This window comes from Myotis davidii, unplaced genomic scaffold (genome assembly GCF_000327345.1).
Source record: "Myotis davidii unplaced genomic scaffold, ASM32734v1 scaffold1204, whole genome shotgun sequence".
NCBI lineage: Eukaryota > Metazoa > Chordata > Mammalia > Chiroptera > Vespertilionidae > Myotis > Myotis davidii.
This window is the reverse complement of record NW_006294755.1, coordinates 113,396-123,713: the sequence shown is the minus strand read 5'-3', so window position 1 is coordinate 123,713 and position 10,318 is coordinate 113,396. Positions and strand designations below refer to the sequence as shown.

At 57.2% G+C, this 10,318-nt stretch overlaps 1 protein-coding gene across 3 annotated transcripts in view; it reads left to right on the top strand.

Annotated features, from left to right (window-relative positions):
• Window positions 1–6: 6 nt before the first annotated feature.
• Window positions 7–10,318, top strand: part of ADGRL1 (adhesion G protein-coupled receptor L1) — a 29,063-nt gene continuing 18,751 nt past the window's right edge. For all 3 annotated transcript variants that reach the window (XM_006769193.2, XM_006769192.2, XM_006769194.1), the window contains exons 1-3: window positions 7–82; window positions 3,414–3,627; window positions 7,796–7,905. In XM_006769193.2, the coding sequence (XP_006769256.1) occupies window positions 13–82; window positions 3,414–3,627; window positions 7,796–7,905 (394 nt within the window). In that variant the 5' untranslated portion in view covers window positions 7–12. The remainder of the gene's footprint in view (window positions 83–3,413; window positions 3,628–7,795; window positions 7,906–10,318) is intronic.

Genomic DNA, 10,318 nt, shown 5'->3' with positions numbered 1-10,318 from the left:
CCTGCCGCTGCCATGGCCCGCCTGGCCGCCGTGCTGTGGAGCCTCTGCGTCACCGCCGTCCTGGTCACCTCGGCCACCCAAGGTAGGTGCCGCTGGGCCGCGCCTCCACCACGCGGCCGGAGAGCGGGTGGAGCACTGAGATACCTCCGGACGACTGGTTAAAGCCCCGGCCCCACCCGCACCTCAGGAACCAGGCCAGAGCGAGGCGTGGTGGTGACACACCGCCAGCCACACGGAGGGGGCCCTGACCCCTCACCTCCAACACCCAGGCATCCCAGAGCCGGGGAGACAGCCTGTGGCACCTGGGACCGGGACCGGCCTTCCTGGTGGTCTGAGGCTCGTGTGTGTGGTACCTGTGATGACATCTGGAAGAGGCTTAATTAAAGCATGCCCATTGACATGTATTTAAAAACAACTAATGACTCGGCTCGGCCCTGTGCCGGCCCCGGGATCCTGTGCACGCCACAATTAGTGCCCCGAGCGCGCCCGTCCACCTCACCAGGTACTCCGCTCTGGTCCCCATGGCGGGCAAGGGCAGAGCAAGGAGGGAGGCAGGGAGAAAGGGCCTGCTGGCCTTGGCCTTGCCCTTGCCTGGGGCACGCCCCCTGCCCACCCCTCCCAGCCCTGTCTGGAGGGCACTGGCAGTGGACACTGCTTCCCAGTGCCCCATCACATACCCCACCTTTAGAGAGCCACACAGGGAGCGGCTTCGTTCAGCCATGCCCAGGGCCTTGGCATTGCTCTGGCCAGCTGGTAGCCTCTGCTTGCCCAGTGCCCAAGTTCTCTGCCCATCTGGGTCCTGCCCCATGGTCCCAGCTGGTACAGGAGGGGCTGCTTCCACCCCCTGGACCCATCTGAGCCAACCCTCCACCCCCGGCCTGCCTCCCAGACCCAAGAAGGGCTAAAATTAGCCGCGGAAGCAGATGGCACTAGAGGAACACATGTGAAACTTTCCCCCAAGTGGGACAGCTCCCCCCAGAAAACCCCAGGGCCTGGCTGCCATTCCCCATGGGTCCCCAGCCAACAGTGGAGGGACCCGATCTTCGGAAAGAGGCCTGCTTAGCTCTGCTGCCATTATGCACTGGTGCCTTCTCTTCATCCGCAAATGACAGTGGTCCCCACACTGCAGCCTCTGGGCCACTCTGTGCATCCCCGCATCCCCCCGACACCAGCAAGGCCTGGCTGGGACGTGTCTGGGAAGGTGGCTGCCTCAGCAGGCGTGGGCCCTGCCAAACCCACTCTGTCCCGCAGGACGGGCTGCCTTAATCATCCTCGTAGCAACAGTAATTAGCACCCTGCTGCCTCACTGCTGCATCCACTGCGCCCCTCCCTCAGCCTGGCTCTGTGAGGTGGGAGCTGTCAGCTCCCCAGGGAGGGGAACAGGCACAGAGGTGGTCAGTGACTGGACGAAGCCACCGGCCAGGGAGTGGTGGAGCTGGGATTGAAACCCATCAGCCCAAGCTCTCGGTCACTACACGGCACAGGATGGGGACGGACATGTGACGATGCTGGGCCTGCTCACGGTGTGCTCTTCCGTTTTCACACACCCGGGAGGGTTTCCAGGTGATAATGAGGAGGACCCTTCTGGTGGCGCCCTCACCATTGACAGTACCATGCTCAGCACTTCCTTCACAAACATTCCTAGCACAGAATCCTCACCGCACAGCCCTGGGCTATGGTGCCCATTTTACAGATTGGGAAACTGAGGCCTGGGGAGGCTCTAGGGGTGGCTGTCCAAAGGAGTGTGCATCAGAATCGCTGGTGGATGCGTAGTTCCAAAGGCTCCTGGCTTTCCCCCGAGGTCCTGATTCAGCAGGCCTCGGGGGAGGGGGCCATAGTTTGCATTCGGAAGGACCAGCTGCCCTGTGATTCTGGTGCTGCTGACCCCTGGGCTGCAGCACGAGAAGACCTGGGGCTAGGGACACGCCTGGCCTGTCATCTGGGAGGTGCCGAAGTCAGGCCCTATGGTTTCTTCCAGAATATGAGTTCCTACCCCGCCCCCATGCCTCTTCTCCTTGTGTGGGGTGGTGTGAATTTGGGGCAGCACCCAAGGTCACCCTCACTTTGGACACTAACTGCAATCAGGGGTCCCTTAGACCAGCGGTCGCCAACCAGTGGTCTGCAGATCACTGGTGGTCTGCAAGGTCCGAAAGGTTGGTGACCACTGCCTTAGACCATCCTCAAGTTTGATGGTTTGCCAGGAGAATTCACAGAATTCAGAAATGCTGTTAAACTTCAGTAACAGTTTATCATGGTGAATTGATGCAGATTAAAATCACCCAAGAGAAGGGGGGCGTGGGGCAGCAGCCCTCAGGCAAGTTTCATGCACGGAGCTTGCAGTTGTCCCCTCTCCCTCTCGGAGTCGTGGGCAGTGTTAACTCTCCTGGCAATGCTGGGCGACAGCACACATGTGCATTGCCAGCCTGGGGAGTCCCCCGAGCCTTGGTATTCACCATCTTTACTGGGGCGCTGATTGTTAGGTTACTAGGTTGTTAGCGCTGCTGTAACAAAGCCCCACAGATGGGGGGCGCTTACACAACAGAAATTTACTTCCTCACAGTACCAGGGGCTGGAAGTCCAAAAATCAAGGCGTTGGCAGGGTTAGTTCCTTCTAAGGGCTGCAAGGGAGAGATTTGTTCCAGGCCCCTGTCCTTGGCTTGTAGATAGATGGCCATCTCCTCCCTCTGTCCCCACATGGTCTTCCCTCTGGTGTGTCTGTGTCCAAATTCCTCTATTTTTATTGGATGAAATTCATGCACAGGTAGGGTCCCTAGGCCTGGCCTTCCTTCGTTCCGGTGCCGCCCCCTGGTGGTCAGCGCATGTCATAGCAGGCAATGGAACTCCCGCAGTGGTCTGCAAACTGCGGCTCACGAGCCACCTACGGCTCTTTGGCCTCTTGAAAGAAATTTCAGTCGTACGGTTGATATTTGGCTCTGTTGACTAATGAATTTGCTGACCACTGCCCTAGGGGACACTTTGCAGAGTAGGCTTTTATATATATAGATTAGTGCCCATCTTATTGCCTCCTTTTAACTTGGTTATCTCTGTAAAGACCTTGTCTCCAAATTTGGTTACATTCCGAGGTCCTATGGGTTAGGACTTCAGCATAGGAATTTGGGGGAGGGGACACAATTCAACCCCTAACATTTGGCACAGACTATCTGGCATGGCCCAAGGCCCCCAGGTAAACAGACACTTATCAGGCTGAATATTCAAAAGGCTTGGAGGGCCCTCCCAGGTCCTGAGGCAAAGGCCAAATTCTTTTTGAGCAGGTCAATGACTTGAAAAGCCCATTTTACAGATGAATAAAGCTGTGCCTGTGTCCCAGGTCCAGCTAAGCTGGAGATGGCACCTCCTCTGCGGGTCTTCACTGCCTTCCCCGTGCCCTGAGCATGATGTGCCCCCTCCCACAGGCCTGAGCCGGGCTGGACTCCCATTCGGGCTGATGCGCCGGGAGCTGGCATGCGAAGGCTACCCCATCGAGCTGCGGTGCCCAGGCAGTGATGTCATCATGGTGGAAAACGCCAATTACGGACGCACAGATGACAAGATCTGCGACGCTGACCCTTTCCAGATGGAGAACGTGCAGTGCTACCTGCCGGATGCCTTCAAGATCATGTCGCAGAGGTGAGGGCCCCACCGGGCTCTCAGAGGCAGGGTGGCGGCAGTTCCCGGAGTCCCTGAATCCAGTGCCTGTCCTCCGTGCACCCCGGGACAGTGCACCCTGTTCACCCTCCGTCTTCCTTTATGGTTTCCACACACGTTTCCCGAGCACCTTCCGGGTACCATGTGACACCCCCCCCCCCAGCTTGTCTCCCTACCAGTCTGTACCCCTTCACACACACCTACACTCATGAGCCTGATGCCCCCAGAAGCTCACGCCAAGATTATAGGGAGGCGGTGAGGGCTTGCAATGTAAAAGCAATGGCAGGACAGGGTGAAGGTGTCCTGGGAGCTGAGGCAGGACCGAGTCTGGTCCGGCTTCCCTGAGGAGGCGACATCTGAATACAGATGATAAGTGCATGTGAGAGAGAGAATGTGAGTGCCCGGGTGCAACTGTGAGTGAGGGGAGTATGCCAGGCAGAGCACTGAGTGTTCGAAGCTGCAGAAACCTCTCACACCCACAGCCAGTGCACCTCCAGCTGCTCGGTGCTTCCTTCAAATTATACAGATGTGACCACTGTTTCCAAGTCCATGCCCCGCCCCTTACCTGCTCCCTCCACAGCAGCCAGAGGGCGTCTGTGAGCACCTGAATCTGGAAACATCCCTGTTCTGCTCAGAATCCTGCCTCATTCCCGGCTCACAAAGCCCAGGCCTTCCCTCTGCCTGCAAGGCCCTGCTCGCTCTGCCCTTTCCTCTCCAGCCTCACCTCCTCCGCGCTCCCCGCTCACCCACCTGCTCCTCACACCCCGAGGGCCTCCCGTGGGCCTTCTCATTGGCTGTTCTCCAGCAGCCTCCTCCCGCTCACTCAGGGAATTTCCACCCACCTATCCTCCCGGGCTGCCCGACCCCCCTCCGAAACCACAGCTTCCACTTCCTCACCCCTTCTCTGCTGTCTCTCTCCTACCCGGACTTCCATCTGCAGTCCCATCAGATAGTTTGCCTCTTTATGTGGTTTCTGTCTTCCCTCACTGGGCCGTCAGCCCCACAGGGACAGGGAACTGTATCACTGCTGTGTCCGCAGCAGCAGGCACTCACTGAATTTTTGCCAAATGCCTGTGAGAATGCAGGGTTCACTCCGAGCCCAGGGCATAGAACTGGAAAAGGGAAGGAGGGCAAGGGCCAGCAGCTCCTTGAATGCTGGCAGAGGGTTCTAGAATATGTCATTGGGCAGGGGCCCTGAGAGTTTGGGGCACAGGAGAGGTATGGGCAGATGGTTCAGCCTGGAGCTGCCGCATCCCCTCCCTCGCACCTTTTCTCTCCCCAGCACCCATCCCCCTCCAATAATTTTGCCCCCTTTTCCCCTCCCAGTCTCCCCTGCATGGGTGGTGCGGGCCAGCCTCCCAGTCTTCGCTTGGGCAGTGCCCCCTTCTTGGAACCGTGCTCCCTCCCTCCTGCTGTCCAGATTCTCCCTGAGGGTTCATTCGGCACTGGCACCGGGGTCGGTGGTGTCTCCCAGCGCCCAGCACAGTGACTGGCCCAGTTCCAATGGGTTGTCAGGCCCAGAGGGGGGAACACCGAGCAGGATGGTCACCGGGGCTGCGAGTGTCCTGAGGCCGCTGCTCCACTGTCTTAAAACCTGGAGGTGTGCCCTAGGCGGTTTGGCTCAGTGGGTAGAGTATCGGCCTGCGGACTGAAAGGTCCCGGGTTCGATTCGGGTCCAGGGCACATGCCCAGGTTTTAGGCTCCATCCCAGTAGGGGGCGTCCAGGAAGCAGCCAATCAATGATTCTCTCGTCATTGATGTTTCTATCTCTCTTTCTCTCTCCTTCCCTCTCTGAAATCAATAAAAATATATATATTTTAAAAATCTGGAGGTGCTTTTTAAAAAATTTTATTTTATTTTAATCCTCACCCAAGAATATTTTTCCATTGATTTTTAGAGAGAGTGGGAAAGAGAGGCAAAGACAGAGAGAAGTATTGATGTGAGAGAAACACATGGATTGGTTGCCTCCTGCACATGCCCAACCAGGGCTCAGGCTGGGGAGGAGCCTAAAACCTATGTACATGCCCTTGACCGAAATCGAATCTGGGACCCTTCAGCCCACAGGACGATGCTCTATCCACTGACCCAAACTGGCTAGGGCAACCTGGAGGTGCTTTGTATCAGTTAGGGTACAGCTCACTGCTCTGACCGAGACACCCCAGAATAAATACAGTGAGGAGCCGAGGAGACCATCAGCACCCGCTTCCCTGTTTGGTGCCTCCTGCACCCATCTCATCCCCCCTCGCTGGAAGGCCCGCGGCTTTCCCTTTTCTTCTCTATATGGAAGTGAAATTCACATTACATAAAAAGCACTATTGAAGTGAAATATTTAGCGGCATTTAGTATGTTTACAAGTTGTGCAACCACCATCCCTACCTCGTTCCGGAACATTTTCATCACCCCAGGAGGAGAAACCCTGTGCCCATTAGCGGCCACTCTCCATCCCCCTCCTCCTGGCAGCTGATCTCCTCTCTGTCTCTGGATTTGCCAATTCCGGACGTTTCGTGCATGTGAGTCGTGAGGCGTGGCCTTTTGTGTCCGGCTTCTCTCGTGCAGCATCTTCTGAAGTTCATACACATTGTGGCCTGTCAGCGCTTCAGTCCTTTATGGCTGAGGACTGTTTTGTTGTGAGCATGGACCACATTTTGTTCATCCATTCGGGTATGATATTTGGGTTGTTCAAGCACTTGCTTTCGGTTCTTTTGGGAATATAACAAAGGATGGAGTTTCTGGGCCATAGGTAACTCTCCTTAACCTTCTGAGGCCAACGTGCTGTTTTTATTTATTGTGGAAAATGTTTCAGAGGTCCCCCTTTTATCCATTGACCCTCAACTACAAATCCCTCCCCCCAGGCCTTCACTACACTATGGTCTAAAAATATGGAACGCCTCATGAGTTTGAATGTCAGCCTTGCACAGGGGCCGTGCTCATCTCTGTACCGTTCCAATTTTAGTATATGTGCTGCTGAAGCGGGCACCGGTGTCTGTTTTTCTTCTTGTTGTTGTTTTTAATATATTTTTATTGATTTCAGAGAGGGAGGGAGAAAGAAACATCATTGATGAGAGAGAATCATGGATCGGCCGCCTCCTGCACGCCCCCTAGTGGGGATCGAGCCTGCGACCCAAGCATGTGCCCTCGACTGGAATCGACCCCGGGCCCCCTCCGTCCCCAGGCCGACGCTCTATCCACAGAGCCAAACCGGCCACGGCACCAGTGTCTGTTTTTATTTATTTGTTTTTTAATATATTTTTATTGATTTCAGAGAGGAAGGGTGAGGTAAAGAGATACAGACAGAACATCAATGATGAGAGAGAATGATTGTTTGGCTGCCTCCTGCATGCCCCACACTAGGGATCAAGCCTTCAACCTGGGCATGTGCCTCGACCGGGAATAGTACCATGACCTGGTTCATAGGTCAATGTTCTACCACTGAGCCACGCTGGCCAGGCCAATGTTCTGTGTTTGTGTTTTTTTTCTTCTTTTACTCCACCCCCACCCCCTGCCGCTCAAGGCCTGCTACCACTGTGCGCCTGGCCCCAATGTTCTGTTTTTAAAGAAGGGTTTTGAGGTGGGTGGGTATGAGCAGATCCTCATTAGTTAAGGGCAGGACTGAAGAGAGAAGACACGGGCGCCCCCCTGCCCCACGATCAGGTCGATGTCCTGCTGGCTGAGACCTGGGCTGCTCCAGGACACAGAGACCCTGACTGTGGGGACAGACAGCAGAGAAACATCTTTCATTATTTTTTAATATATTTTTATTTCAGAGAGGAAGGTGAGAGGGAGAGAGAAACATCAATGATGAGAATCATTGAACTCTTCCGTGAACAAAGTAGGGGCTTTACAGTCAATTGAGGGGAAATGCCAAGGATGCCGTAGCACCAGTGCTGGATGGAAGCCATGAGGGGTGGCGGGGCAAGCAGTTTATGGGGCCCTGCCCCGGTCCCAGCCCCGAGCTTCATGCCGTGCTGGGGCGGAGAGTAGAAGAAACCCTATCTAGTGGAAGAGAGCGAGCTGGCAGGAAGCAGAAAGCGATATCCACGAAAGGCTTTGGTCTCCATGGTTCCTTCCAAATTTGGGGGTACCCATTCTTCTCCTTACCCTGAGCCCCCAGTTCTAGGCCTGTCTTCCCATCTCCGTCTTTCCTCCACAGGTGTAATAACCGCACCCAGTGCGTGGTGGTTGCCGGCTCCGACGCCTTTCCTGACCCCTGTCCTGGGACCTACAAGTACCTGGAGGTGCAGTACGACTGTGTCCCCTACAGTGAGTCCTCTTGTTCCTCATGCGATCCCGGGCCCTTCCCCTACCCAGAGTGAGCGAGGAGGAGACACCTTGACTCGCCACGCGCACGCACGTGCACACGCGCACACGCACATGCGCATTCACATGCACATGCACAAGGGGCCAAGTTGGGGCCAGGTGCGTGGGGAACAGTTGGGCCTGTTCCCTCCCTCCCACACTCCCTTTTTCTGGTCACCCTTGTCCACACCCTAGCTCCCCCGCCCCCGCCTTTTCCCCAGCCACCACCAAACACTGTACTTTCCCAGGGCACCTTCTCCAGCCCTTGTCACCCTGGCCCCTGGGCCTGCTGCTTCATGTGCCCGGGCTCCTTTACACATTCCTCGGCCACACCCCACTCTGCTTGGCACACGTACGTCTCTCCCTCAGCCCCACTGCCCTGTCATCCCTCTGCGTTCCTCTTCTCTCATCCCTTCCCTTCCCGGCCCCCCTTCCCCCACCACACACACCTGTCCTTCCCTCACTCACCACACTTGTCTCTGAGCTCCCTCTCCTTCCTCTTCACCCCTCGCTGCCCCCTCCTGCCCTTCCCCCGTCCTGGAAGCTGGACTTTATGTCCACGGAGAGACAGACCACTGCTGAGGCCTCGTGTTGGATTCGGTGTGAAGGGCTGGGGCATCTTGTCTTCCACAGAGTCCCATCTCCTGGTCGGTTTGCCCATCACCAGAATAGCACTTCCTGTTTGCCAGGGAAGTGCCGCCATGCTGCATGGAGGGAGGCTCCCAGGTGGACCTGGGGAGCCAGAGGCCTGGCTTTCTTACACCTGGCGAAGGCAGCTGACAAAGACAGGGTCTCTCCTCCTCGGCACCTACCTTAGCATCCTCCTCCTCACTCTCCCTCCACCTCCCCTTTCCCTCCCCACCCCCCAGCTTCACTGAGCCAGGAGGTAGGCTCCAGGCAGGGGGGGCGGAGGCAGGGCCACCAGAGTGTGTGCGTGTGGGGGGCAGGGGTGGGGAACGGGGGGCCCTGTGACTCTCCCTCCTCTCCCCCTCCCACTCCAGCCTTCTCCCCAACCTTTGATTTCTCCTCGCAGGTGGTGATCTACACTGGGGACAGGATCGCTTACGCGCTTCCATCACTTTCTGCTTTTACTCCTCACCCTTTCCTTTCAGCGACCAGGCCTCCAGCCACCGCCTGAGGGGGACGCCTGACTGATCCCTGAAGCCTTCCCACAGCACTGGGGACACTGCCCACCCCGGGGCTGGGGAGCAGGGAAGGAAGGCAGGAGGTGGGGAGCTTAGCACACAGGAAATCGGCTGGTCCGAAGCTTGGCCAGGCTCTTGAATTTTTCTGGCTCCGAAACTTGAGCAAGTGACTTCATTTCTCTGGGCCGCCATCAGGGGAGGGGAGTCAAGCAGCGCGTGTGTGAAGCGGCCGGCCCAGGGCCCGCCCCAGAGCCTGCTCCCAGGGGCAGAGGCGACTCCTCACCCCCCGCGCCCAGGCCCACGCCTGGCTCAGGATGTGCTCAGTAGTGGTCCGAGTGTCCTTTCCAGCTGCTGACCCTGGATACTCATCTGTGATGGGGGAGGGACCAAACCCCTTCCTGAGACACTGCCAGGCAGAGGGAACGTGGATAAAGCTTGGGCCCCGAGTCACAGATGTGAAGGAAGTGGTACCCGCTACTGCCAGCATGTGGCCTCATCCTTGTTGCTTCCCCTCACCGAGCCTCAGTTTCCCCATCTATAGACTGGGTTCTCAGAAGACTGCCCCGGAGGTGCCTAGCACAGTCCTGGCACCAAGTGAGTGCTGGGCACTTGGTAGTCATTGTTTCCGCTGTAACTACCAGTTACTGTTATTGCTGTTGGTGATCAGAATGAAACCAACTGATGATGCACCAGCTCCTCCTGAGGCAGATGGGATGCAGGGCAGAGAAACCCCTTGGTCCAAGTGGAGTCCAAAGTGGATGCCACACAGGTAGAGAAGCAGGAGGAAAGCTTAGAGGGCCTTTGGAGGAAAGGGGTGGGGAGACCTCCTGGAGCCGACCCCCAGGGTGGGCAGGAGCATGACCCACAAAGGCCAGGAGGTAGGCAGGTCAGCCCAGGGGACGGGCGAGAGCTAGCCTGAACTCGGGGGGAGATAGGACACACACAGTGGTTGTGTGGGGGGACAGTGGGGCCATGTGTGTCCTAGGCGTGCAGACTCGTTAGCTCCTGGTCCCAGAGGAAGGGGGCTGGGCTAACAGGAGGATTGAAGCCGGACAGGGAGGCCGGACACTCGTCCCCAAACGTTTGCTGAGCACCTCCTGTGTTCCAGGCCCTGGGTGAGGCGCTGGGGATGCAGCATCCCTCCCCTGTGGAACTCCCGCTTCTCCAGAGAGGAGCGAGGAGAGCCAGGCCCTGGCAGAGGTTCCTGAGGGGCCAGGGCACCGAGCCTGAGG